Source organism: Limanda limanda, chromosome 14 (assembly GCF_963576545.1).
Source record: "Limanda limanda chromosome 14, fLimLim1.1, whole genome shotgun sequence".
Classification (NCBI taxonomy): domain Eukaryota; kingdom Metazoa; phylum Chordata; class Actinopteri; order Pleuronectiformes; family Pleuronectidae; genus Limanda; species Limanda limanda.
In genome coordinates, this window is record NC_083649.1 from 20,214,814 (window position 1) to 20,240,535 (window position 25,722).

The window sequence follows — 25,722 nt, forward strand, 5'->3', positions numbered from 1 at the left end:
CTTAAAAGAGACAAAGGCGGCAAACAAGAAAATAAAACCGTAACTTGCAATAATGCTTCATCTGGTATAGAAAGAGCCGAACAAGAGATCTCCCAGTGACACGCGCACACACACACACACACACACACACACACACACACACACACACACACACACACACACACACACACACACACACACACACACACACACACACACACACACACACACACACACACACACACACACACACACACACACACACACACACACACACACACACACACACACACACACACACACACACCCAAACAGTGCTGGTTCAAAACAGGAGCCGAATGATCATAATCCCATTACCACAGCATTAAAATCAACTACATGTAATAAATATCAGTAAAAGCACCTTTAAAGCTGAAATGTGTTTAATTGATCATCTGACTGTGCAACAAGTAGAAAAAAAAAGTCCAATAAAAACATAATTACATCAGGAGACTGATATATCATTTAAACATTTTTCAAATCATAACATACATCGTTGTGTTTTTTGCTTTAAATCAATGACGACTATTTACACAACAGACCTCGCATGATGGTCTGAAAAGAGCCATTTTATTGTTGAGTCTTTATTAAAGGTTTCATTCTGTAACATAATTTGAATTTCAAAAGCTATACGACGTTTTAAAACCACTTATGTAAAAAGACAAATGGGTGACGTTTGCAGCCCAAGCTGAGCTTAATAGACGGGAGCAAGTAATTCACTGTATCGAATAAGATGGTATTAGTGGGAGCTGCATGTGGTGCTGGTCTGACGGACCAGCGGAGAACTGAAACACCCTTTTAAAATTCACAAGCCCGAGGCAGTGTACACTGAAGATCAGCCAGAATGGATTTCACTCCACTAGAGCTGCACTTCGCAGCATTAAAAACATTCTGGGTAACATTTCCTTAGTAAGCCCGAGATACCAAAAAATATAGAAAAACATTCTTATAGTTGATCATCACGAGAGATTAGCATGCTACACCAGCACGATGACGCAAGTAATTTACAGCAAGGTATGACAAGGAAAATCACACTGTATATTCAGGAACCGCCTCTGTGTGTTTTCACAGCTGCTGCTGCTGCTGGACACTTGGTCGGTTCTGTGAAAAAACTTCAAACTCTGACTCGATGGTTTGTTGAAACACTAACTCGGAGCCATCTATCATTGCGTTCAATGGGAGCTGCAGCGTTGGTCGTGTACTGGAGGTGCGATCCTCTGGACTACATATCATCACACATTTCAATCTATATCAAATACTAATAAGAAGACTTTGACTATGATCTTTTTTTTTTTTGCATCCTGCCAAATCTCTAAGGTGTAGACAGACCACAGGGATTTCCCTCTGTGCTCAGTCCTTCCAGAAATTGCTTTTTTCTTTAACTTTTTACAATTTGATCCTTTATATTTACATCCGCCACAAAAAGTGCTATTTTTATGCCCAAACTAAATAAAAAGCAACTAAACAGTTTTCACAAAACTGTTATTTGTTGCAGAAGAGGGCCCACATGAGGCACAGCACTTGTGGACACATTTTGCTGCCGATCAATGTATGCGTGGCAAAGTTAAAAATACAATCAAAGAATTAGGTTAGCAAATTCCTGGAAGGACTGCTTATTTGCTTTGTGCAAATGCATGTGTAATCACAACGGCTCAATTAATATATTCACTGCTTCGCTGTTTAAATATGGCTTCTGCTCATTTATGGCTCCTTTTTCCCTTTAACCCTATAAAGCCAGGCACTGTTTCTTACCCACAGTGAAAATAGGTACGTTGTTTAACTTTTAGTGTGTGATGTCACCAAATATGGTGAGAGAATACTGAATAAGTGTAAGTTGGTCAAAAGGCCACAGATTTCCGTATATCTCAAAGATAGAAAACTAGACCTCTTAAATCTCCTCTAACTTCTTCTCCTTCCACTAGAGGACAATACATGCTCGGTTTGGGGAAAATATGACACTGGTAAAATGTGGAATTCAATTCTGTATTGAAACCTTAACACTAACCTTAACCAGTCTTTTGGTTTTATTGGTATGTTTTCTGAAAGCGAGTGAGCCAATCACAACCGGAGAACTTCATGTCGTCATTGTAAACACACACCGCTTCGTTTCCCAGCTCTTCTCTCCGCTGCCATTCAGGCTAGCTCTCCTTTGGGGTCACACTTTGTTTTGGCTGTGGTTTGGATGCCTTTGGAGATGCCTTTGCAGAGGCCGAGGCTGAGGCTGAAGCAGAGGCAGAGGCAGAGGATGACGTGGAAGAAGAAGAGGAGGAAGAGGATGAGCTCCATCGGGTCTCTACGCCTGTACTCGTCATCTTCAGTTTCCGTCGTTTTGCGAGTGGAGCATTGTCTACGCTTTTCAGAAAGAAGCCCTCTCGCTTACCGCGGTTGAAAGCCTAGTGAAAGAAGAAGATGACAAAAGAGGAGGAAACAACAGGAAGAAGAAGCACATGAGCGACGGGCACTTAACATCCATTCTTACACCCCTCTCCACACTGATGTGGATAGTTTGCAAAACAAACATTTTCCTTTGCAATTAGGCCTCTCATCCAACAAGCAAACAGCATTTTAAGTCTTTAAAACTGACATTTTCAACACCTTCAATAGTGACAAGTTTCAGAAATTCTAGTTTTTGTGTTTCTGTGTGCTTAAAAAAAAGTTTAATAAATAGGTGGAAATACTTGTTAAATAATATCCATAGTAGTGTAGACAGGGCTTAAGAGTTGTTATAAATGTAGCATGATGCTATTACCTTGTAGGTGGCATTAACATAGGTGCGAACGGTTGGCCCACTGGACTCCAGCACATCTGGAGTGCACAGCGGAGTAGTGGACATGGATGCTTCCCCCTGCAGCCAGCTGTTCTCCTTCAGATCAGAAAGTTTGAGACGATTCTCTGGATCCACCGTTAATAGGCCTTTGCATCACAGACGGAGGAGAAAACACAGACATAAGAGAACAAGATATAAGGGAGTCAGATTTTAAACAAAATAATAAGTGGTGGGGTGAGTCTCTAAACCAACTGCCATATCATTCTTATTTGTAGCGTGTACGAGTGTCAGTCATGTAACGTCACATACCTTTAACAAGCTCTTTAGCGTCTTCTGACACACCTTTCCAGGCCTCCCCATCCAATGAGAAATCGCCTTCTTTGATTTTCTGCATGATGTCAGCAGCGTATGATGACGTCATTCCCCGTTGCTCACTCTGAAATGGCACCTGGCCTGACAGCATGGTGTACTGTAGAAAACATGCAGAGTCAGTAACACTTCACTTCACTCGATTGATGGGGACAAGAGTTTGAGGCTGAAATTACCAGGATGACTCCAAGACTCCAGAGGTCACAGGACTTGTCGTATCCTGCGCGTTCAAACAGTTCAGGTGCAGCGTACTGCAGCGTGAAGCAGGGGGTCTGCAGGGGGGCGCTGCCTGCAGGGCACAGCCGGGCAAATCCAAAGTCGATTACTTTCAGCACAGAGTCTTCCGCCTCATCTGCAAACAGCACGTTCTGGAAAGTAAACAAGAAAACATGCTGATCCACTTTCTTAGTATAACACCAACCAACAGAGCTGCTACTACTAAATACTGCAGGGTGGTGTGTTCCTGACTTTGACATTTCTATTTCCCATGTTTGTGCATGTGGCCAAAAGATTAAAACGAGGCACCACCATATTTTGCAAAAATTAGATAAGATTCCAGGGGATAAGAGATCTCTCAACGATACTCACACACTATGAACTGTGAACTTATAAAACTTAAATTTGACTATGTGTCATTGACAGCTCTTTCTTGCTATACAAGAGTGAATTATATCCCACAGCCATCTGAAAACGGACCCACGTGGGATATATCTGCAGCCTTCAAGTGCTGAGCAGCAACATTTTGCACCATTAACTGCTGTGGTCACTTTATCTAAAAACATGTAGAAACATTGCTGCAAAATAATCGCAGTGATGTCCACATGCATTAAAATGGTCTGTATTTTGTCCGTTTAAGCGGGACATCCTCATAGAAAACATTCACTTCACTGAGTCGATTAAATATTCATTCTCTTTCTCAACACATTACTGGAGCCAATAAAAAATACACACACATTACATCGTCCTTTTTAACTTCTCTGGCACAGCCTTCATCTTTAATTATTGAAATTTATTTCAAATTTCAATATGAGGTGTTTCAGTAGGATTATCACTCTAAAGCTGCTGTCAAGCATGGCACTGAACTCCGGATAACCTCCTGAAATTTTCCACATGAGGTACATGTGAGAACCGAGTAGGAAGAACACAGAGAACACAGCAGGAAATATATGTGCCATCACCAGTCTCAATATACTGTCAACAAAAACATGCCTCATGTCCTCGGCTGAATTAATATGTTATATCCAGCCTCCTACATGCTGTACAATTTCTTGCTTGAACACTCGAGAGACCCTTGTCTTGTTGTAAACGCCTCCATAAGGAAAATCCCCTGCTACTTTCTTTATTTTGAAAGGCAAACTCCAGAGAAGTTTATGTCTGAAAACTCCTGATAGTGTTTGACTTTGACTGACTTTTATGTAAGCATCATCATACTACATAGATACATATACTGTATTTCTTAAGTTAGAGATTCTGTATAATATCAGGATATAATCAAGTCATCACATCACAGCCCACCTCTGGTTTGAGGTCTCTGTGCACGACTCCGGCCTCGTGCATGAAGCTGACAGCTGACACCAGGCTCTGTAACAGCTGACTGGCCTCCGCCTCCCCGAAAAGTTTCTTTCTCTTGATCCTTTCAAGCAACTCTCCACCGCCCAGAAGCTCCATCACCAAGTATGTGTGGTACTGATAGAGAAGCACAAATGGAAAGACAAATATGGCTTATTATCCAGCATTAAATGCTTGAACGTACACACAGTATATACACGGTTTGTTGTGCTACTGCTATGTCAGTGTACATGTCGTCTTTCCTCTATTGTACCTGATCAGTAAAGACGTCATGTAGCTTGACAATGTTGGGGTGAGCCTCACATTGCCTTAAAGCAGCAATCTCCCTCTGAGTGTTTGCCTCCATTCTAAAAAAAAGACAAAAGGAATATTAACAAGCACATTCTGGCACTTAGTGATGCAAATATAAACAAAGAGCACAACACATTAAGCACACAAACAAGGCTGTTACGAAGGCCGTGTAGCAGCATCACATCTCCACTCACCTGCGGCTCACAATCTTCACGGCGTACTCGTGTCCACTTTGCTTGTGTCTGCATTTCCTGCACACAGAGAAACTCCCCTCGCCTAAGGGTGGCCCATGGAGACACAGCTCATAGCTGTGGAAAAACTGTGATTCCTACAAAAAGGACAAGAGCGTGAGTGACACTGAAAGAGATTTTTTTGTTGTCCTTGTGCAAAGGCACATTTAGGCTTAAAGTATATATATGTAAATGGGGACAAACAATCTGTCTGTACCCTGCATTCATTTAATCTGAACTGAGTTTATAAAGACAGAGGATATGAAGCAATACCACTGTAAAATATTAGAGCCGCAAATATTTCAAGTAGGACAAAAACATAGTCTAAACTGACCCCTCAAGTTTTCAAATTCTTAACAACAGACACTATAATACTGTATAATGATATAACAACAAGGTATCCTGGTGTTGTAATGTTCATCTATATCGCTAAGTGCTTGATAAAATGTGATAAAACCTACTGTGTAATAAAGAAAGTGAAATTTGGTGATGAATATGCGCTAAATAAGCTAGTTTCTCTTCCTCTCCTTCTCCCTTTCCTGTGTCCTGATTAACTAACTTTGCAGAGCATGTTTCAATGTTATTTAACATCTCTAGATTACAGTGGGGTGTTTTAAAAAACAAGAGAAGACACTTTATGTCACAACGGTTATATCGCAGTGGTTCTGGAAGAATGCTTCTCTATAGCTAAATAAAGAACAACACTAAGTTTCAAATGCAACCACAAACAGATTTATCAGCAAAGATCCACTGTTTGATGATCTTGAAGCTCCGTACCTCTAACATTGCACTGCGTTGGACAGAGGCCGACCCTGGTCGATCAGCAGCAATCTGGCTTTCTACAAAGTCTCCCATGACTGCGTTTTTATTGAAGAGGATGGATGGAGCAATGAAGGAGTAGCCCTGAAATCACAGATGAGAGAATACGTTTTGAGCTGTTTAGTTTGAGTAAGAGGGAGAAAAAAACTGGCTGAAGAATTGTGTTAACAGAAAATAAACATTAAGATATCTAAATAGAATTCAGATTTTACTAGAGTCTACTAAATCCAAATCAAGTTTTTGGAAATAGTGGTTCAAGGGATTTCATTTTTACAATACAAATTTGATAAGGGTTATGGGTGAGACGGAGGACTGACCTGGAACAGGCGGCCTGTGCTTGGTGGCGTGATCGCCGGGGAGTAGACAGGATCCATCCCAGTGAACTCCTCTGCAAAGTTTCCCACGTCCAGTTCACTCTTCAGCTCTGGTTTGAATGGACTTGGCAACTTCTTCTCTGCTAGGTCAGCCCAGTTTAGTCCCTGTTGTAAACAAAAGGCAGCTGGGAGTTATGGAGGAATGAAGAGAGGATATCATAGTAAATAAAAGCTGAGCAGAATAGGACCTTGAAGAAGGGATGTGCTTTGAGATCATCAGCCCCTCGCGGCCCGGAGCCCAGTCTCCTGTGGGGATCTTTCACCAACAATTTCCTCAGCAGATCCTGAGCAGTGGATGCGATCATCGACGGGAACGGTGGATCACAGCGCAAAATACGCCTTGAGTTTAGATAAAGGATAAGATAGAGAATAAAACAAAATTCAAATTAGTCTTTAAGGGGTTCACCAATAATAATTTTCCTTACTGCAAGTTAAATGGCATCTAGAACACAGTGGTTAAAGGAATTTTTTTATGAATTGGAGAATAAATCTGAGATGTAAATACATATTCTTTGTAGACTGAGTCCGCAGCACTTACTTTGACACTTCACTCTGGGAGTTCCTCTCTCCCTCTAAGGTAAAGGGAGAAGCTCCTGTCAGCAGCTCAAACATCAGGATCCCAAGGCTCCACCAATCAACCGACTTGAGCAAGAGAGGTGTTGCAAACATAAAAGGAAAGAGAACAACACATGTTCAGACGAGGTACTCGCTGTGTATTAATTCTGTCAGTAGATGTCTGTCGTGATACTGAATGCAAGAATTCACAATTGAAATTTTTATCTGATATATGGTAAATCAAAGTTAGCCAAAGTTACCCAATGCGCTGAGACTTCCAGCACTTGGTATTTAACCTCTAGGTAAATGTTAATGCCGTAATGGATCTCAAACATCGAGATATAAATAAAATGGTATTTGATCATAACTTAACAGTTCCTGATGAGACAGTGAAACTCTTACACCATTACAAAATGATCTGAACACTGAACATTAGTGCTTGAAGGAAGGTCACGGTATGTTTGACCTTACTCTACCTTGCCATGCCCCGACTTGCCCCTGATGATTTCAGGTGCCATGTACTCAATGGTGCCACAGAAAGAGTAGGTCCTCTCCTTCTGTTATTAGGAGAAAGGGAAAAAATATTAACATGTGAACAAAATGCTGTTATAACGTATCAATACACACATTCCATGTAACATTTTCCACATTCATACATATTTTTGACTTGGATTTCATGTTCACATACCTCTTTCTCCAGAAACTCTTTGCTGAGCCCAAAGTCTGTCAACACTATGTGGCCTTCATTGTCTAGAAGAATGTTTTCCAATTTGATGTCTCGGTACACGATCCCAAGCTGCACATGTGAACGGTTAGTGAACACAGAGGACATCCAGCATATGCAGTAAAATGTTAAAATTTTTACATTCAAAGAAGATACAAATTACCTCTTTTCAGGTTGTTATTTTCAGTAATCACAGAACTTTTTAAGCCCACCCACTAGTTATAATTATGCCTAAACTTGTCACACTAAACAAGTGCTCAGACAGCAGCGCAAAAACACAAACTAATTACAACAATACCTCAGGAAATGAGAATACTGCTCAAGGAGGGTGCTATTGCGTCAATGGTTTTATCGGATGCTACCCGAAAAGAGAAACTCAATAAGTCAACATAATTGTTTTCAGCCTATTTGTACAATTTGTGTGAATTATGTTTTCCGCCATAAGCATCAAGTTTTCAATTACTTCAATGCAGGATTGTTCATCTAGTCTTAGTCATAACTTTTCAATAACACAAACCTCATGAGTGTACTCAAAAACCTTCTACATCTATCTATGCAGTGGGTTTGTGCACATGCTAGAAGGATCTTTCAATGCCTCAGTTGTTTGCCCCTGAGATCAGAACAAAATCTAGTGTTGTAGCGAGGATTTCAAGCCCTTCCAGCCCAGCACCAAATCAGAGACCCCATTCAGACATGGTATTAACAATCGCCTAGAGTGATGCGATCACAAGTGGTAAACACAAGTACAGGCTGCAGGAGGTGTGACGCACTAAAATGCATCCTGAATGTGTCTTGAGATCCAATCACTCAAACCACATTTGAAGGTGGTCTGAGACACACGAGTGTTTGGATCTCTTCGCTGTATGCACACAAAAGCATCCTGGGCCATATATGACTTCCTATTCAGCTGACGTCTTAGGCCCGCAATAGTTTCACAATGAGCTGAACGTGTTTGTACACTTCTCAGTGCCCACGCATTAAATCAGTTTGTGGTCACGATATCCACACTGACCACCACATAAACGATTGATTATTTTCTTGAATTGGTAAAATTCGTTTTTCAAAGCGGAGCTGCATGAGTTTCATTCAGCCCCTCCTGAGTCCTCTTCGCTCGCTCATACCAACACACTCAAACACCCACACACACAAACACCCACACACAAACACCCACACACAAACCCAGTAACATCAGACACATCTGTAAACCTAGAGTGGGTAAAAAATATCATAATTCCATCTTCGCAGACAGAAATGACGTACGTGATAAATGGCAAGTAGAGCGGGGATGTGAGATCCGAAAACAAGTGGTCCCAGGAGACACATGCAGGATGCATTTAAATACCATGTGTGATCACACACACATAAAGCTGTCCACTTATGATCAGATCTCTCAGAATGGATTGTTAATACCAGGATTAAGTGGGGCTACACATTGTTACTATCTATATGTCCTAATCATAATATTTTGTCAGTGGCTAAACCCCAGCTAAAAGTCTTACATTTGTACAGTAGCAAGAGTTGCAAATCAAATAGGATGATGACATTGCTCTGTATCTTGTAAACTACTGTTAATAGGCAGCTGCTAGCTCTAACATCAGCTATAACAACTTTACAAAAAGGTAATACATCAGTGCAGTGGCTCTGTAAGCTTGCATTGTCCTCCTTCTGCCCCCTAGCACAAAAACATAATCAATAGATGTAGCTTCAAGTCATGGAGCTGGAAGGAGCAACACCCACCTTGTGCAGGTGCTCCAAAGCCAGGATTATTTCCCCAATATAAATCCGCACCGCCTCCTCAGGAAAATGATCCTGCTGGTACAAATGAGTGAACATCTCCCCGCCGCTCACATAGTCTGTACGCACACACAGACAAATACACAGGGAGCTTAAAAAGACTTGATACAAAAGTTGCACACAAACACAGTGCACATTCGGCCTACAAACAAACATACAGAAATAGATAGAAACATGAAGAGAACATCTATTCAGTGCTTTGAACCTGAAGAGACAAGAATTCCCTGTATCTGGTTCTAAGGCTTGATCACTCACCCAGGATGAGATGTAGTTTGCTCTGTGTCTGAAAGGCGTAGTGAAGCGTGACCAGGAAGGGAGACTGGCGGATGTGCTCGAGCACCTGCCTCTCAGTGCGGGTATGTTCTGTTGTCTTGGCCTTTTGAACAATGGCTGCTTTCTTTAACACCTAGGATAACAATTCAAATCAAATTAACTTAAATTCAGACATCCTGAATAATTCTCTTAAAATAATACACTGAATTGTTTATGTGTCCATATAACAGCAAAAAGTGAGGTCACATATCTGCTAAAAATGGTTCATTAACTTTCAATGAATGGATGCACAGTCTATCTTCAGTTGGTAACGTATTATTTGGCATTGCATCTTATAATGTGCTGTGTAAGTATTATTGTAAGCATTCATTTAATTTTTAAACAAAGAAAAATCAGTGAAAGGTTTTAATAAAACATTTAAAAAATGTTTCCCACAATACATTTTAAAATTTGCCCAAAGATTTCAATTTGTATCCAAGAAACACATTTTGTTCAGCATTTCAACAAATGGTCTCACCTTCATGGCGTACAGCTGGCCTGCATCATGACCACTGTTCTTCCTGACCAAAAACACTTTCCCATAAGCTAGAAAAAGAGAAACGAACATTCCCTCAAGTCATTCATGCCACTTAGAAAGACAAACAAATACCAGCAATCAAAGAAACACCATCAGACTGTTGTATTTTGCTCAGGGGCCACAGCAAAAGATGGAAAATGGAAAAATAACCTAAAGTGTCATGAAATCAGCTGAAAGCACACAACAATATGTCTGCCTAAATCAAATCACACATTGTTAGCAGAAGCAGCCCTATGTATTCAAAGTGGATGGCATCTAATAACAGAGGCAGCGTGTGTATATCTACAATGTAAACATGCACTTACAACTCACTGCTTTGATGATTTAAAACTGGCAAATCTAGAAATGAGTTTGTCCTCAAAGCAAATTTCTCTTAACAGGTTACAAAAGTCAGCGATAAATACTTTTTCCTCAAGATACTTGACCCTGAAAGCAGACTGCATCCTACCGCCCAATCTTTCATTCAGAATGACATTTTTAGTTTTAGTTTTTTAGTTTTCTGCAGGTGTGACAACAACTATGTTTCATATGTTCCTTGCTCGATGTAGACACATACCTCCTGTGCCCAAGACTTTAAGCAGCTCAAAGTTCTCCATGCCGACCTTCTCAGTGTGACCTGTGAGGTTCGCTGGTGACAGAGGGAAAACACAACAACACACACAGGATAAAGAGTGTGCTTAAATGTTTTAAAAGCTGCCTAGTATTTAGAGATTTGTGAGCAAATGCATTGTTTGGCTTAGTATTCTACACAAAAGTAATGCTTTTTTGTTTCCTCAAATGTTCACAAAAAGAAAAAAATACATGAAATATAAACATGTTATCAATCATCTGGCATATGGAGGGCTAAGATCTTGTTCAACAGATTACTTGAGTGCAAACTAAAGGAAATGAAATCCAAGAAATCCATGAAAAACCTGTATTGGCTATACAATACAGTTAACTTGTGTATTGTCCACGCCTCAGCAATTAGAAATGATGTGTCACAAATGTATTGCTTAACTGGTGGGTTTAATGACAGTGGATAGACTTGACTTACCATTGGTGATCTGATGCTTGACGGTACAGGCCTTTTCACTGGTTCTGGAATCGGACTCATCGCTGCTGCTGGATGTGTCCCCAGACATAACTCAAAGTAAAGTGGACCACAGCCTTGAGACTGCCTATATACGATCAGCTGGGGGGCAAATGTTGTATCAAAGTATAACACTACACTAAACGCTTCAACACAAATCTAGTGCCGCTGCATTACTGAGTATACGAGGATTATCGAGCTGTGTTTTCTAGACAATATTGTTGTCCCGGCGTTAATCCCCACGTCTTTATCATTGTGTTGTTTCGCATCGTTTATCTCATGATAGATTTAGATCGATCACAAAACACCAGCGTGTAGTCGTTCCCACTGACAGTGTTCACAGTCAAAATAATAATAAACTCTCAGAGAAATCATCTATGATTCAGATCAACCGTGTGCGTGATCGAGAGTTGAAGTGCAACTCCCACTATTTAAATGGCTACTGTTAGCATTAGCAGCTCGACCGTAGCCTCTGTCATTAAGAGTTAGTTGGTTGACGCCAGTTTGTAAAAACGCGTAACGCTGTATTAACTTGAACACAAACCAAAGTGCTAGTCAGTGTGTCAACAGCCGCGGTGCTAGTGAGTTAGCATAACTGCTACAAAGACAAGTCGTGTTACCTAGCTAGCTGCTGCGGTAGTAGGACATTTGCAAACTAGCAGCTAGCTGTCGAACCGCTGCAGTTTCCCCGTCAAAGTTTGAACGTCGGCTAAAGCTCAAGGTTTAGTCCGCTGTGTGGAGTGTCCTCTCCGGGTGCCAGCTGTCACAGCATGTCGGCAAAGGCCCGAGCAGCCAGGTCCTTGTCTTCGGTCTCCGCTAGAGTCGAGTTAGTGCTTCGCTCATGACGGAGATATGGACACCTTACTTTGGGTTTATTGTCAGAGGCTAGCTGGATGCTAACACCAGGATGCTTTCGACACAACCTGGGCGACGGTCGGTCACGTGAACAGTCAGTGTGGGCGGGGCGAAGTCTGATGGGGACCTCAGATATCACATCCTGATTTTATACACGCAGGAAGGCTGTCTGTTCGTTTGAGCATCTTCACATTAAGACTATTTTTATTCAACATATAAATCTAAACACTTTTTAATTTTACTGACGTTTAAAGCTATTGGTGTTAGTGCATCACACCCAGAGGTTAGGATGGTACAGCTGTGGGCGCCTGAATCCCTAGCACCTCTTCAATACTATCATCAGATGATTCACCCTACATGTGCATTTATCAGTTTGTTTTGCACTTTCAAAACAATACAGACCTTTGTGACATTAGTTTTACATTCAACTTTAATTTTGTACCACAGATAACTGTTAACAATACGCTTAAGGTGTTATTCAATGTTGTTGAATGTATGACTACACACACACATTAATATGAAGAATCTCTACATTGTATGTTGTACTGGTGTCTAAAGCACATTGAGTCAATGTTTTGTCTTGGACAAAAGAATGAGTCACCATTGACCTTTATATTTAACTGAAGATACTGTATATTTCACTCTGCAGCTAATTCCCATCAGTACATCATGTCTTGAAGCGGTTTCTTTTATATCATGCGAGAGTTACACATTTGTTGCGTGGAATTTATTATTTCATTTGACATATTGGTTTCTGTCATGTTGTGTGTCACTTGTCCTAGAGGTTTTTTTTTTTTTTCAATTTCAGAATTGTGAAAACAAAAGGTAATTTCTGACATATTCAAAACCATAGCACTGCAATAACTATGACAATGTGGTGACTCTTGAGGTATGAAGCCACACATGGCCTAATAGTCAATAGCAATGTCAACATTTATATGAATTTCCTCTCTGGTACAGAAACTGCGCAATCTACTGCTGTAGAACCATTTACACCGCTGAAGCCATTGAATTACAGAGCGTTACAATTAAAACCAGAAAAGGCTGGCACAATTTACCTGAAGAATTGCCTTGATGAGTGAAGTACATATTAGAAAGAATTGACAGATAGCACTGGGGTCTCAATACAAGACTGATTACCTACCCCAAGGAGGTTGTTTTCACCGGTCCCAGGGTTTTGTTTGTTTGATTGTAAGCAATATTAACTACAGAACAGATAACCACAAAACTTGTTGGAAGGTTGTGGTATAAGTCAGGAAAGAACCCTTTGAATTTTGGTGCACGTCTGGAACCGGGGACGGATGCAGGACTTTTCCCCCCACTTTCTTTAACATTGCCAGATCGGGTGTTTTTTTTATAAATTTAGGGGACCGTGTGATAAATTTGGTACATCTTGATTGAAATACAGTACTTGTGGTCCTTGGCAGAGGTATGTGCTCTACTGAGTGTCATTCTATTTGACTATTCAACCAATAACTGCAAGCCTAGAAAGGTAAATCCACCATTTAACCATCACATTATTTTCCGATTTTGAAATATGCAGGCCATATATATATTTAGTTTTGCTCATTAACATGGCTCCTTAACAAAATAAAAAACTGAGCCACAAAATCATGTGCGAGGTCACCACATTGTGTTTTTGCTCACAGAGCAGATTACCAATAACATTCTTGTGACTTTTTTCTGACCGTGTGATATTTCCCCTGGCACAAGAGCTCAGACTCGAAGGATCTAAAAGCAATGGAAAGCATCTTTCTGATCACAAGTTGTCGAGATCAATCCTCACTCCACTACATCACAGAATCACTTTCATGATATGAGCTGGACACAAATATCAAGCAGACAGAAGGCCGCCTAAAAGATAATATAAAAGTGTTGACAATTTCAATGTGTGATCAACTTATAAGAATAAAAGTCTAGAAATAATTATTTTTTTTTTTTTAATCTTTCATTCCCCTCACAACACTTTCATATGGCGACAGGAATGTGTGAACCGCTTTAGGGTGGATTTCCCCTTCAAACACTGGACATACTGGTGCACTGCATTGAGACGTTTATTTTAAGATGTAATTAAGCATCTGTTCACATAAATCCAGATTTTACTGGAGTTTTCCAGATTTCCAGATGACAACAAGATGCTTTCTTAGATACAATGTAAAAGTGAAGTTTAAAAAAAACATAACATACACACTTATTCTCTGTGAGATTAAGGACAATATAATTTTGAATTTGAAGGCAAGAAAATAGGATGTTATATTTCAGAGCGTTTTGCATGTTTTTCCACTTTAGCCTTGGGAGTTTCTTCACACGTCTGGCGCATCTCTCATCAACGAATGGCTATCAGTCCAACATCGATGAGTTTCTGAATCTTCTGAGCGATACCTGGATTCTTTAAGTGGCTGAGGAACAAATGGGAAGCAAACACTTAATTATTCATGCGTTTCTGTACTACACTCAGCAAAGACAGAAACTGACACTCAAGTTAAACTTACTCGCTGAGCGCCTGGGGGTCCTTCTGCATTTGCTCAAGGATCATGCGCATGGCCGGGTCGGACATTATCTGCTGCACCTCGGGGTCAGACATGGCCCTCTTCTTCACGTCCTCAGGGCTGTCGTTCCTCGTGGTCTGACTGACCATACAGCGCTGCATGCCTTCTGTGGCTTCCTGAAGGTGGACAAGGTAAAGGATGAAAGCCAATTATTAAATATCAAGTAAATATAGTTAAGTCGTGATATAAAAGATATTTGAATACTCAAATTTCTTGATTTTTTATAATATTTATGTGAAAGTATTTGCTCAGATTCAACGATAATCCAGGGCGGCATAATATGACAATAAATCATATTTTTTTTAAATTGTTTATGTCGGCAGATATCAATAATTATGATAAATTTCACGTTATTTATTTTTAGTTTAAAGACTGATTTTTGCTCCACACGCGTTTTTTAACTGTTCTTTATGAACAGAAAATTTAAAATAAATGATAAACAACAATACATCTTACAAATCTGAGGTCGATTAATTATGTGCTTCACCACCTCACTGTGCTTGCACAACGCATTAACATATTAAAATGTATTTTAAACCTTTATAATATTGCTATCGATACTATTCATGTCAGTATATATTTTTATGTTTTTCCAGTATTTAACATTTGTCATGAACTATTTTTCATGACGCCTGGAAAGCCTTGGGCACCCATGACCCTGCTGCCAGTTCACCTGTTGTTCCTTCTTGGACCATTTTAAGATTGTTCTGCCCACAACACCTGCCATTTTCTGTAAGCTCTAACAATCCGGCCCTTATAAAAGTCTTTCAGATCCTTACAATTTGAATTTGTTCCTGCTTACATGATATTAACTTTACCCATCACTGTTTTTTAGGTTGTGGCTAATCAGTGAATCGATACTTTGAAATGCCTGGGATTTCCAGATATGTTTTCCTGTCATTTTTCCAGTTCTAGTCATTTATGAAACCTGTAAAGTACCTTTGAGGAAGAGTCCAGCTCCATTGCCTTCTGGTAAGCATCCATAGCTTTGGAATAATCTTTCATGGCTTCCAAAGCACCTCCTTTACGTGTGTAGCCTTTAACTGTGGGATTAAGTGTTATATTAATTACAAAATCAAGGTGATATATCCAGAGGCTAAAAGGTAATTAGTATTTGAACAAATTATTAATATCGCATAATCAATTTTAAAATACTGCTTAAAATTAATTCGTATTTCTAATAAATTTCAATTTTATAACTTCACAACTAAAAATGTATTTAATGAAACATGTCCTACTTACTGAATGTGGGCTCAAGTCTGATGCAGTCCTCACAATCCTGCAAAAAATTATTATAATGTAAAATTTTACATGCAAACTTTTTTCAGGTTCAATCAACTGATTCATTAAGATTGTAGGTAGGGAAGAACAGTACCTTGAGGGCAAGTGGAAACTCCAACAGCTTTGTGTAGCAGGCGGCTCTGTTACTGAAGAGTTTGGCATCACTTGGGTTCCTCTTGATCGCCTCAGAGTAATGTTTCATGGCTAAGGGATAGTCACCTTTGGGAAAGAATAGAAAAATGTAACCTCTTACAACAGTCCTTAAAAAATCTGATTATAATCAACCAGCAAACACACCGACAATTATACACACCTTTCTGGAAGGCATCGTTTCCCCTGGTCTTCTCTTCCAGGGCTAGATCTGGGTTCATGTAGGCAAGTTTCTCCTGCTCCTTCAGGATCTTTTCTGCCTGTAGAAGCAATTATAGGTGTCAAGATGTAAGTAACATTAACTGTCCACCTGTAGGTCAACTGTACTGCGACTAAAATCTCAGCTTGTACTGCACCTGCTGACACTTCTTCAAGACTTCAGGGATACGATGCTCCGTCAAACTCTTGTTGAAATACTGAACCGCTTCTTTGTATTTTTCCTGCTTTGAGTATGAATTTCCAATCCGCGCCAAGGCCCTAAAACAGAGGACAATTATAAATGGTAAACATGCCTTTACAACAGATGATCTGACACTTGTTTTCTCAACATAAAACTCAAAAGCAAACAACTCAGAATGAGAAAATGTTTCAAAAAAGGACAAGGCAGCTTAGTTGAGTGAGACAATATATCAAATTAGGTCGGTTTGTTGTGTAAAGCAACAGAGGAACACTGTCCCCTAGTGGAGTTTGTATATCACGGCTGATTCCTCTTCACAAATGCCTGCATCCAGTATGTTTATCAGAAGTATTTGTAGGGGTTGGGTTCCAAATCCTCAACAATCTGACACAGGGACCCATAGACCCATAAAAACAATCTAATCTTCCCGTTTACCTTAATGTCAGAACATGCATACATTTAATTGGGCTCAAAACAAAAAAAGAAGAAAAACTAAATTCAAATATTTGTAATATTTAAGAACTCACTTTGCAATTTGTCTATAGTCTTCTCGGTTCTCTCTGCCAACATCAATGGCCTTCTCACACAGCTCTCGGCACTTGTCATAATCTCCCTTTTCAAAGTAGACGGCTGAAGGGATGATAGGAAGAAGTACAGATATTACATGTTAAAGTACAAATTTAAATGGTTAATCTAATATCAGCTGAACTAAACTGTTGTCAGTAAAGGAAAAGATGGTTGGATCAGACCTTGTGTGTTTTTTAGTGTCTGAAGGACTTACAAAGCAGCCAATACACCCACATAAATTAGCATTTTAAAATCCCTGCAGTTTCGTTAAATGCATTGAGCTGGGGATTGTTTTTGCATGCGAGAATAGGTACCTGCTTGATTAGAGATGTACATCATGTTGGTGGGGTCATGTTTGATTGCTTCTTCATAGTGTTTCAGCGCAGCTTCAAAGTCCTTATTCTTATAAGCAGCATTCCCAAGTTCTTTTTCCTTCAAGGCCTGAAAACAAAATGTAAATAAGTGGATTAACAAACTGAAGAACAGTGATTAATTTGAGGACGCCAAATGGTTTAAAGCTACACTGATGGATTTATTCACCTTTCTCTTGTTTTCTGGAAGGTCTTCCTCTTTTGGCGGAGGAGGCTGAGTCTCTTTGGGTTTGGGCCGAGGAGGTGGGGTGGGCTCATCTTCTTCCTCCATCTCAGAGAGGTTGAGTCCGAGCAGCACAGATAGTGTGGTCATCACTCTGGGATCCTGCAGCTTTCTGCAAAACAGTCAAATGATTTTTTCAATACCACAATAAATAAGGCTAATACACATTTTCCTAAAAAACATGACTTTTTTAAAATTCAGATTACAGTACTGATACTTCCCAAAACCCTTCCTTTAGACTTTTTTTTAGAATATTGTGCAACTACAGTGCAATTTACTCAATGTAACTTCCTCTGACTATATATTTTGTATCTAATTACAGGCTCGAACCACAATGCTTTAGTATTATAACAGAAAATGAAAATTGCGACAATTCACATACGTCCCAAGCTCCGATGGTTTGCTCCTGAGCTGCTCCAGCAGTTCTCTGTAGGTGGGATCTGACAATAACTCCCGCGTCCGAGCATCATTCTCCAGCTTCTGATACAAGTTGGGCATAGCGAAGGGGTTCATCATGGATTTCTCTGGTGAAGCAAGAAGGATGTTATTAGTGCAATTCCAAAAAAGTCTTCAGAACACCCATCCATCCTGCCCTAGTACTTGTCCACTGAATGAATCATGACACTCCGGTGGACTGTCCTCTCCTCATTTGAAAACTTGAGCAGAATGTGATTTGTTTTGATCCCTAGTTTAGTCTATTTCACGCAACATACATCAACATTAATAAATTAAGTGATTGTAAGTATGTGGGGTGTGGCAGTAAACCAGTAATGTGTATATGAAAAAAAGATAATACAAAACATACAAATTGCATTTTAAGCAGGTGTTACCGGCCACCAGCAGATGTAAGGGACAAAACAGTTCTGCACCATAGCATCATCAAGTGTTTTGGCCTTGTAATCAATGATAAAGGCCGAACTTGAGAGTACGCAATTAGTAAAAATAGAAAGAAAAAAAAGAGTGATGCTATACAGTATGAATAACAGAATCCAAAAAAGCTCATTTTCACTGTAAATGAAATGTTCAAACCGCAGAGCCTTTCTAATTCTCTTTTGTTACATGGACAATGACACATCCTGTTAGCAGCCATCTGCAGAGCCTCTACCCACGTAGGAGGAAAAAATGATCACAATGCCACATTCTGTAGAGACAAAAAAAACGCATCACAAATTGATCTGTATCTACCTGCGAGGCGGGCTTCAATGTTCTGTAGACCCTCTTTCAGCTGCTGATTACTTGACTCTTGTCGGAGTCCCTCGTGGTAAGTTCCTTTAGCATCCTCCAATCGGCCGAGAAATTCCAAAGCAGCAGCTTTGCGGGAGTAGCCCTGGTTGAGTGATGACAGATTATTACCGTCTAAATTTTATGAAAACATGTCTAGTCAACAGAATAACGGCAGAACAGATGTTATCTCACCTTTCCCCAGTCAGGCTTGATCTTGATGGTCTGACAGGCATCCTGGAGAGCATCCTCGTAGTTGCCTTTCTTGGCGAAGGCAGCGGATCGGTTACTGAACAGGACATGGTTTGAAGGGTCGAGGGCCAAAGCTTCAGTGTAGCACCGCACGGCCTCGTCAATGTTTCCTGCACTCAGTGCCTTGTTGCCCTGGTCTTTCAATACTGAAACCTACGGGGCAGGAAGATATGATCAATAACTGTATAGAGGTTAGCATGGTTAACCTGCCTGCTAGCTGAAGCCCTGTTCAGACAGACACAGGCAGAGTCTATTACACACTGAGCAGGAAAAAAGGACCACTGTGTTCTAGAAAGACGCCCCCCGTGTCATCATTGGACACATAAAAGCGCAGTAACAATTACCCCGAGTGAGGTACAAGGAGAGTTGACTGACATAGCTTTCCCTTCAAAGTCACCAAACGTAATCCACTGTGAACACCTGAATCATGTGCACACATTAAGATCATAACATCAAAAAATGATTCAACAATTATTTCGTTCATCACCCAAGGAGCTGCAATTCAGATATAATAAATCAGTGAAAAGCCATGGGAGCAGCAGCCCACTTGCAAATTCAAGGCTGTATTCAGAAATTATGAGAATTACGGCTCTGCAATATGACCAAAATCAAAGTTTCTCGCTCACCCTACTTTTTCTTGGCGGTGTACATTTTGGGACCATGTAAAGTTGCAACGGCTGGCATTGCCCCCTTCCAATTTTGTGATTCTTTGCCATATGGTGTGCTGTGGGCAAAAGCCTCTTGTGACTTGTGACTTTGTGGTTTGCTTTGAGCGCTCAACTGATCTTTTGTGGTTGTCATGTGTGGACTCTCTCCATATATGGCTTGAAATGATCCACACATAGGTGGTAAAAGAGTTTGGTGGTGGTGTTCGGGTCTGTTGTAGGGACAGTTGTAGGGACAGTGTGATAATTTCCTAATTTTGTCTGGGCTGGTCAGTCTCATATCCTGTATAGGGCCCTATGATTTCCGCGATAACGAAAACGCGGACGGAATCACGGAATCGGACAATAAAAACGGAATCTACTGTTAACACGGAATGCAGCGGAATTCGCCATTATTCTGGTGAAATTCAGTTTCGAGAGAAAGGGAAACAATACAGGTGACATTAACCTCACTGAATGTTTAGCAGTCACTCCCAAAACAATGCTAAAAACACCCGGTCCACCACTCCAGCCTAGTTAGCGGGGATGCAAACAATAGGTCCCGCCCCCGCTCCTAACAAGAAGTTGAAGCGCCCGCGGCTGACCGCGGAAATGCCTAAAACTTCCAAAAAGCTTAATAATTCGGTTTTAACCCCAAAATTCAGAGCGGAACAATACCCGAAACAATTTTATCACTCATGTAATCAGCTGTTTTGCCGAGTATGCCAACATACTATTGATTGGAAAAGAAAAGATACGTGCGATGACCACTTGAAGTCAAAAATCCATCTAAAAAACAGTGAAAGCCGTAGCCAGGGCACGGCCCTACAAACCACAATTACGTCTACAATCAGCTCAGCAGATTCAAGAGTGGAGTTTATTGGCTGTGTGCGCCGCATCTGACATCCCCCTTGAGAAGCTAAAAAAGTTACGCCCGTTTCTAGTCAAACACTGTAAACACGGAGGAGCGCTCCCCCAAAATGCCAGCAGCCTCCGCCAGACTCACCTGCCTCGAGTGTTTGATCAACACATGACTGCCGTTTTAAATTAAAATTATTGCAGGTTAAGGTTTAATTTAATTCTGCATTGTTTGTCCCCTGGTTTGATGTATTCTTCAAACAGTGCTTTGACTAAATGTTTTTATTCACAGTTATAATTTGTTAAAATGAAGGACAGGTTATAAGCACTTTTTATTGTTACAAAAAGGGTCCTCAAGTCCTCAGTTATGCATTTTTTACACTTTAAGGACAATGTGAAAAGTTTATAAGCACTTTATTATTTATGTAATGTTCTTATTTGAAGCACTGAAAACAGTGCAATGTTGTGATGTTTTAATAAATGTATTCGTTCGCACTTATTTGACACTCGTTCTGATGATTTAAATAGCTTAAAGTGTAAAAACGGAATTCATGAAAATGAAATCGGAAAAAACGGAATTTGGAAAAAAACAAAACGGAATTTGGAAAAAAACAAAACGGATTTCATAGGGCCCTACCTGTATTAACTCGCTCTGTGTCACATTTACTCTCCTCCATGTTTGACTGTGTGGCCCTCATTCAAATGTCCTGCCTGCCTGCATCCATGTTGTGTGGACGAACATAAAGCATCATCCAAGTGGGGAACATAATGTGTTAAGCATGATTAGTGCTGTTACTGATGGGAATACACCAAGACAACACAATATTAAAAGACAATATATTTCAGTGAGGTCTGGTTGTTACTAATGATGCTTTCTTCTCAATATGATCAATGATCTATTATGAAATCCAAGTACCCTTAAATTAAATCAGCAAGAACACACACAGGCCATTTATAAAGAAAAATGTAATTCTACGCTGTAGAGGATACATGACACTATAGATTATGTTAGAGAAAACTGGTCACATATGTGTGAATATGACAGAGTGTGCATGAAGCCTCACTCTTAAAATATTACCTTCGCCAATGAGGTAAAGTCTGTTTGTAAGCAAAATTTCACAAAAACGACAGAACAGATTTCCACCAAACTTGGCGGAGGGATGTGATATGGGTTAAGACAGAACCCATTGAATGTTTGGTGCAGCTCTGGATCAAGAATTATTTTCTCCTCTATCTTTAACATTGCAAGATAGTTTTTCAACATCTTCTACATTTTCCCAGGGAATAACTTGTGGATCTCACTGAAAGAAATTAGGTATGCGCTCTGCTGAGTGCCATCCTAGTTATAAATCAAATCCTTACTGTGAGCAGTAATTTTAATTTGTATGTTATAATGATGAGGTAACTGTGATACACTAAGGATATGACAAGTAAGAAACAAGCTACAGGAAAGAGTCTGCTCTGTTCCTTTTCAATCATATAATAAATAACCTTGTTAAAACATGAAGTCCTCAGTGCATCAGCATAATTGTAACCACATAGTGCCCCCTCCTGACCAAAAGGGTGCACCACACTTGCTGAATGTAATGGTAAGTGGTTTTGATGAGTGGCCACCCTAAGGCGTGGTAATAACATTTTAGAGAAAAGCATGTGCTGTCACAGAAATTTGGAGCATATTCAGATTTCAAAATCTCATTCTGTTTTCAGAAAGTACAATGGTTATTTAAGATCATTCCCAATGCGGCCTTACAACCTCTGAGGAGCTTTCTTCAGCTCTGCTCAGAGCAAATGAGCAGAACATCTCGATCTGCTCTGAATCCAGACTGTAACATCAGTCTGTGGCAAACTGCCTTAGCGGAATCTGCTTTCTCATTTCCGGCCCTAGAACATTGGAGTATGCTTCCAGATGAGCTTACAACTTGCACATACTTTCACTTTTTTCCAGTGGTGTACATACAATTTGTTTAGAAAAAACAGTCATGTCAACATTAATTTGACTGTGATTCCGATTTTTAATTGTGTTGAATTTACAATTTTCGAAATATTGAATTCACGTGCTGGTTTGTGTTGATGTGTGCACGTGGATTTGTCTGTGCCACTGTTTGTGTGATGGAGACTTTGATGGTGTTGTGTGTAAATTAATGTTTAAGTATTGGGTGTGTTTTTGATTTAGTGTGTACCTTCCCAAGGACTGCAGATGGACATGAGCTGATATGTAAATCTGGCATAAATCAACCCCTCTCATTTTGAGATGAGTGTCTGTGCCTTATCGTTGTTTGATAAGAAAAGAGAAAATCCGCAGTAGATTCGATAGGAAGCGGCAGTAGAGCACAGACTGCGGCTGTAGCCATGACAGCTGCACCGTGTGCGTCTAGAAACATCCCCGGGGTGAGAGCACGCTGCCGGGGACAAGGATCCCAAAATACCCCCCCAGCATGTGCTGCTGACGGACGGCCGCACTTCAAGCTGTCCGTCCTCGTTTGAACAGAGGCTGTAACTACGTCTCTCGTTTTTCCATCACCTCCTTGCTGATAGCATTCACGGTGCAAGCTAATATTAGCTGTTGAACCTTAGCCGTCTTTACTCTGGGGTTTCTCATTAGGAGTAAATCCCCGGTGGAGTGCTTCTGGGTTAGTGAGCCGCTTTGTTGGATCGAGACGAGCGTCGCAGAGGCAGAGGGGAAGTTCACTGCCGCACCTGAGACCCATTACAAATCATGCATGTTAGCTTAACAGCTAGCTAGCCTCGTCGGGAGCGAGCGTGAACATATGACTGAGCAGTTAGCCTAGCTCAGTTTGCCCCTCTGAGATTGCATGTTAGCTAAGCAGCTACGCAGCGGAGCGGCGGTAAGAAACACGTCTTGTCCCGAGTTAACAGCTCTAAACCCGAGCCCACAACCCGGGCCAAGCGGCTACAGCACACTACTACCGGGCTGACGTTCAGATAACTAGCTAGCTAGCTCTGTGAGGTGAGCAAACACTGGAGTCCGGGTGTAAGGAGGCTAACTCCATTAATGTTGACACATTTATACCGTAACGAGGCTTAAAGTCGATGATACATAATAAATAGGTCGGTGGTGTTTAAATGTGGGTATTTGATGGTAATAATAATGAAGAGTAGCCGCACACTCACTTTGTCCATGATACCAGCATGAGGTTCCTTCCAGAAACTACTGCGGACTAGCGCCTCCCACTGAACAGCGTGCAGGTTGCCAGGTCTGGGACCGACTATCCGTAATCAATGCTCAGATTTGTGTTTCTTATTCTGGTAGGAACGTACAGACAGTGGTGTGTTAATACTTGAAAGTCATACTCGAGTAAAAGTACAGATATCATACCTGGAAGTTAAAGTCACCAGAAAGAAAATGACTTGAGTCAAAGTCTGAAAGTAGCTCATATTAAACGTACGTAAGTATCAAAAGTATGTGCTGTTGAAATGTAGTTAGGTATCAAACGTAAATGTACAAGTACCACAATTAAAAATGAAAAGCCCTTTTCATAGTTGTAAAATTGTAAATTATATGAGCTTTTTGGGGATTTTTTTAAACATGATCCTATCACAAACAGTTGTTAGCATACAGTCAATCATTATATTACAATATATTAGTTTTCCACTGTTTTACTCTCATGACAAAAAAAAAGAAAACACTCCGTAGAGCTCATGTCTCCATCGACACCCAAGAGTAACCTGCACCAAACTTTTTATACTCAAAAATCTGTTCCCCAACCCTGCCTCTTTTTTTATAAAGAGCCATGAATCATTTCTTGGGAAACCTGTGACAATGTAGAATAGCACCCAATCGCACAATGTTAACGATAGTGGAAAATAAAAATCCTGGATTTACACCCTGATCCAGATCTGAGTTCCTTCCTTACACATGCCGCATCCACCCACCACGTTTCATGTGAATCCAGTCGTTTTTTTCAGTTTTTGCTGCTTACAATAAAACCAACCAACAAATAAATGGACAGGGCGGAAAACGTAAGGTGATCTCACTGTACAGAAAATCTATTTGTCTCATTGGCAGATTCAGAGAGTTTCAATGTGCAGTTTACACACTGTACACATTGTCTTATAGTCAAAATATAAGTGTTACTTAACCAAAGTCATACCAGACCATCTGTGGACACATAAGAACATAAAGTTAATACAAGTTCTAAAGACGCATAGTTTATCTGATTAGAAGGCCGTCCGGAACAGAGTAATCATGCTACTGTTGCCATGGAATGACAGACCCAGGAAACAATCACAGAGTGGCGTTCAGACTCTCACAGTGGCAGTCATGCATTCACTTTATCTCCAGGCTCCGTGCACAACAAACTGAGAGCAGGTAGTCCTGCAGCCTTGTTCTCATTTTACTTTAACCCATGATTACAACTATTCAGTTTATTAAAATTAATCTCCTGAAACACCACAAGGAATCTGGTGAGGTAGTAAGACAAATAAAAGGAAACTTTTAAAGTGCAGATGAGAAATCTTTGTTTTCCTGGCTTTCTATAAAGGGATTAGAGCAAGGAGGACTGATATTAGTTTTGAATAGTCTAAATAGTCTCACAGAAACTCTACTGGCTGTTGTTTTGATATGTCTCTTTCTTAACCTCCCTGCTCCAGTGGAACATGGCTGACAAAAGCAGAGGATAGAAGAATCATCACACCAATGTACGTGTATTCTGTTAGTCAGTTTGTCACTCGGTCATAATTACACTTTGTTAGAAGGTCTCTATTTCCCACACTGGTCAAAACAGATGTAAACCTTCTCAAATCAAAGCAAACACTTGGAAACTTAATGCAGAATCCAATTATTAACTTCAAATTGAATGTGCTGATAGACAGTACCTAGAGAATATAAGCTGTCAAAATTATTGTTGTCTGGACTTAAAAGTTCAGTGTGTAGAATTTAGTGGGGATGTTGCATGTTGCAG

At 40.4% G+C, this 25,722-nt stretch overlaps 2 protein-coding genes across 2 annotated transcripts; both read right to left on the reverse strand.

The window, feature by feature from the left end:
* Nucleotides 1-259: 259 nt before the first annotated feature.
* rps6ka4 (ribosomal protein S6 kinase, polypeptide 4) lies at nt 260-12,338 on the reverse strand. Its single transcript, XM_061085562.1, has 19 exons — nt 12,053-12,338; nt 11,397-11,534; nt 10,917-10,988; nt 10,301-10,368; nt 9,766-9,916; nt 9,454-9,569; nt 7,681-7,788; nt 7,469-7,549; nt 6,976-7,079; nt 6,626-6,776; nt 6,381-6,542; nt 6,022-6,147; nt 5,209-5,342; nt 4,977-5,070; nt 4,670-4,840; nt 3,331-3,522; nt 3,095-3,254; nt 2,768-2,931; nt 260-2,411 (listed from the first exon to the last, which is right to left on the reverse strand). The coding sequence occupies exons 2-19, from the start codon at nt 11,482-11,484 to the stop codon at nt 2,157-2,159; spliced, it is 2,397 nt and encodes a 798-aa protein (XP_060941545.1). The 5' UTR covers nt 11,485-11,534; nt 12,053-12,338; the 3' UTR covers nt 260-2,156.
* A 1,985-nt stretch (nt 12,339-14,323) lies between these two features.
* stip1 (stress-induced phosphoprotein 1) lies at nt 14,324-23,979 on the reverse strand. The gene is made up of 14 exons (XM_061085394.1): nt 23,933-23,979; nt 19,242-19,451; nt 19,011-19,152; nt 18,208-18,349; nt 17,772-17,937; nt 17,546-17,672; nt 17,192-17,294; nt 16,624-16,744; nt 16,431-16,527; nt 16,212-16,336; nt 16,079-16,115; nt 15,776-15,879; nt 14,780-14,952; nt 14,324-14,686 (listed from the first exon to the last, which is right to left on the reverse strand). The coding sequence occupies exons 1-14, from the start codon at nt 23,939-23,941 to the stop codon at nt 14,614-14,616; spliced, it is 1,629 nt and encodes a 542-aa protein (XP_060941377.1). The 5' UTR covers nt 23,942-23,979; the 3' UTR covers nt 14,324-14,613.
* Nucleotides 23,980-25,722: the final 1,743 nt, after the last annotated feature.

Coding starts and splice junctions, on each gene's coding strand:
- rps6ka4 (XM_061085562.1), bottom strand. CDS start 11,484: ATGTCTGGGGACACATCCAGCAGCAGCGATGAGTCCGATTCCAGAACC. Junction 6,777..6,975: donor TCCCAGAGTGAAGTGTCAAA/GTAAGTGCTGCG, acceptor TCTAAACTCAAG/GCGTATTTTGCGCTGTGATC. Junction 3,523..4,669: donor ACAGAGACCTCAAACCAGAG/GTGGGCTGTGAT, acceptor TTTACTTTCCAG/AACGTGCTGTTTGCAGATGA.
- stip1 (XM_061085394.1), bottom strand. Junction 16,116..16,211: donor AGTTTCCACTTGCCCTCAAG/GTACTGTTCTTC, acceptor AATTTTTTGCAG/GATTGTGAGGACTGCATCAG. Junction 14,953..15,775: donor AGCTGGACTCTTCCTCAAAG/GTACTTTACAGG, acceptor GTCCACCTTCAG/GAAGCCACAGAAGGCATGCA.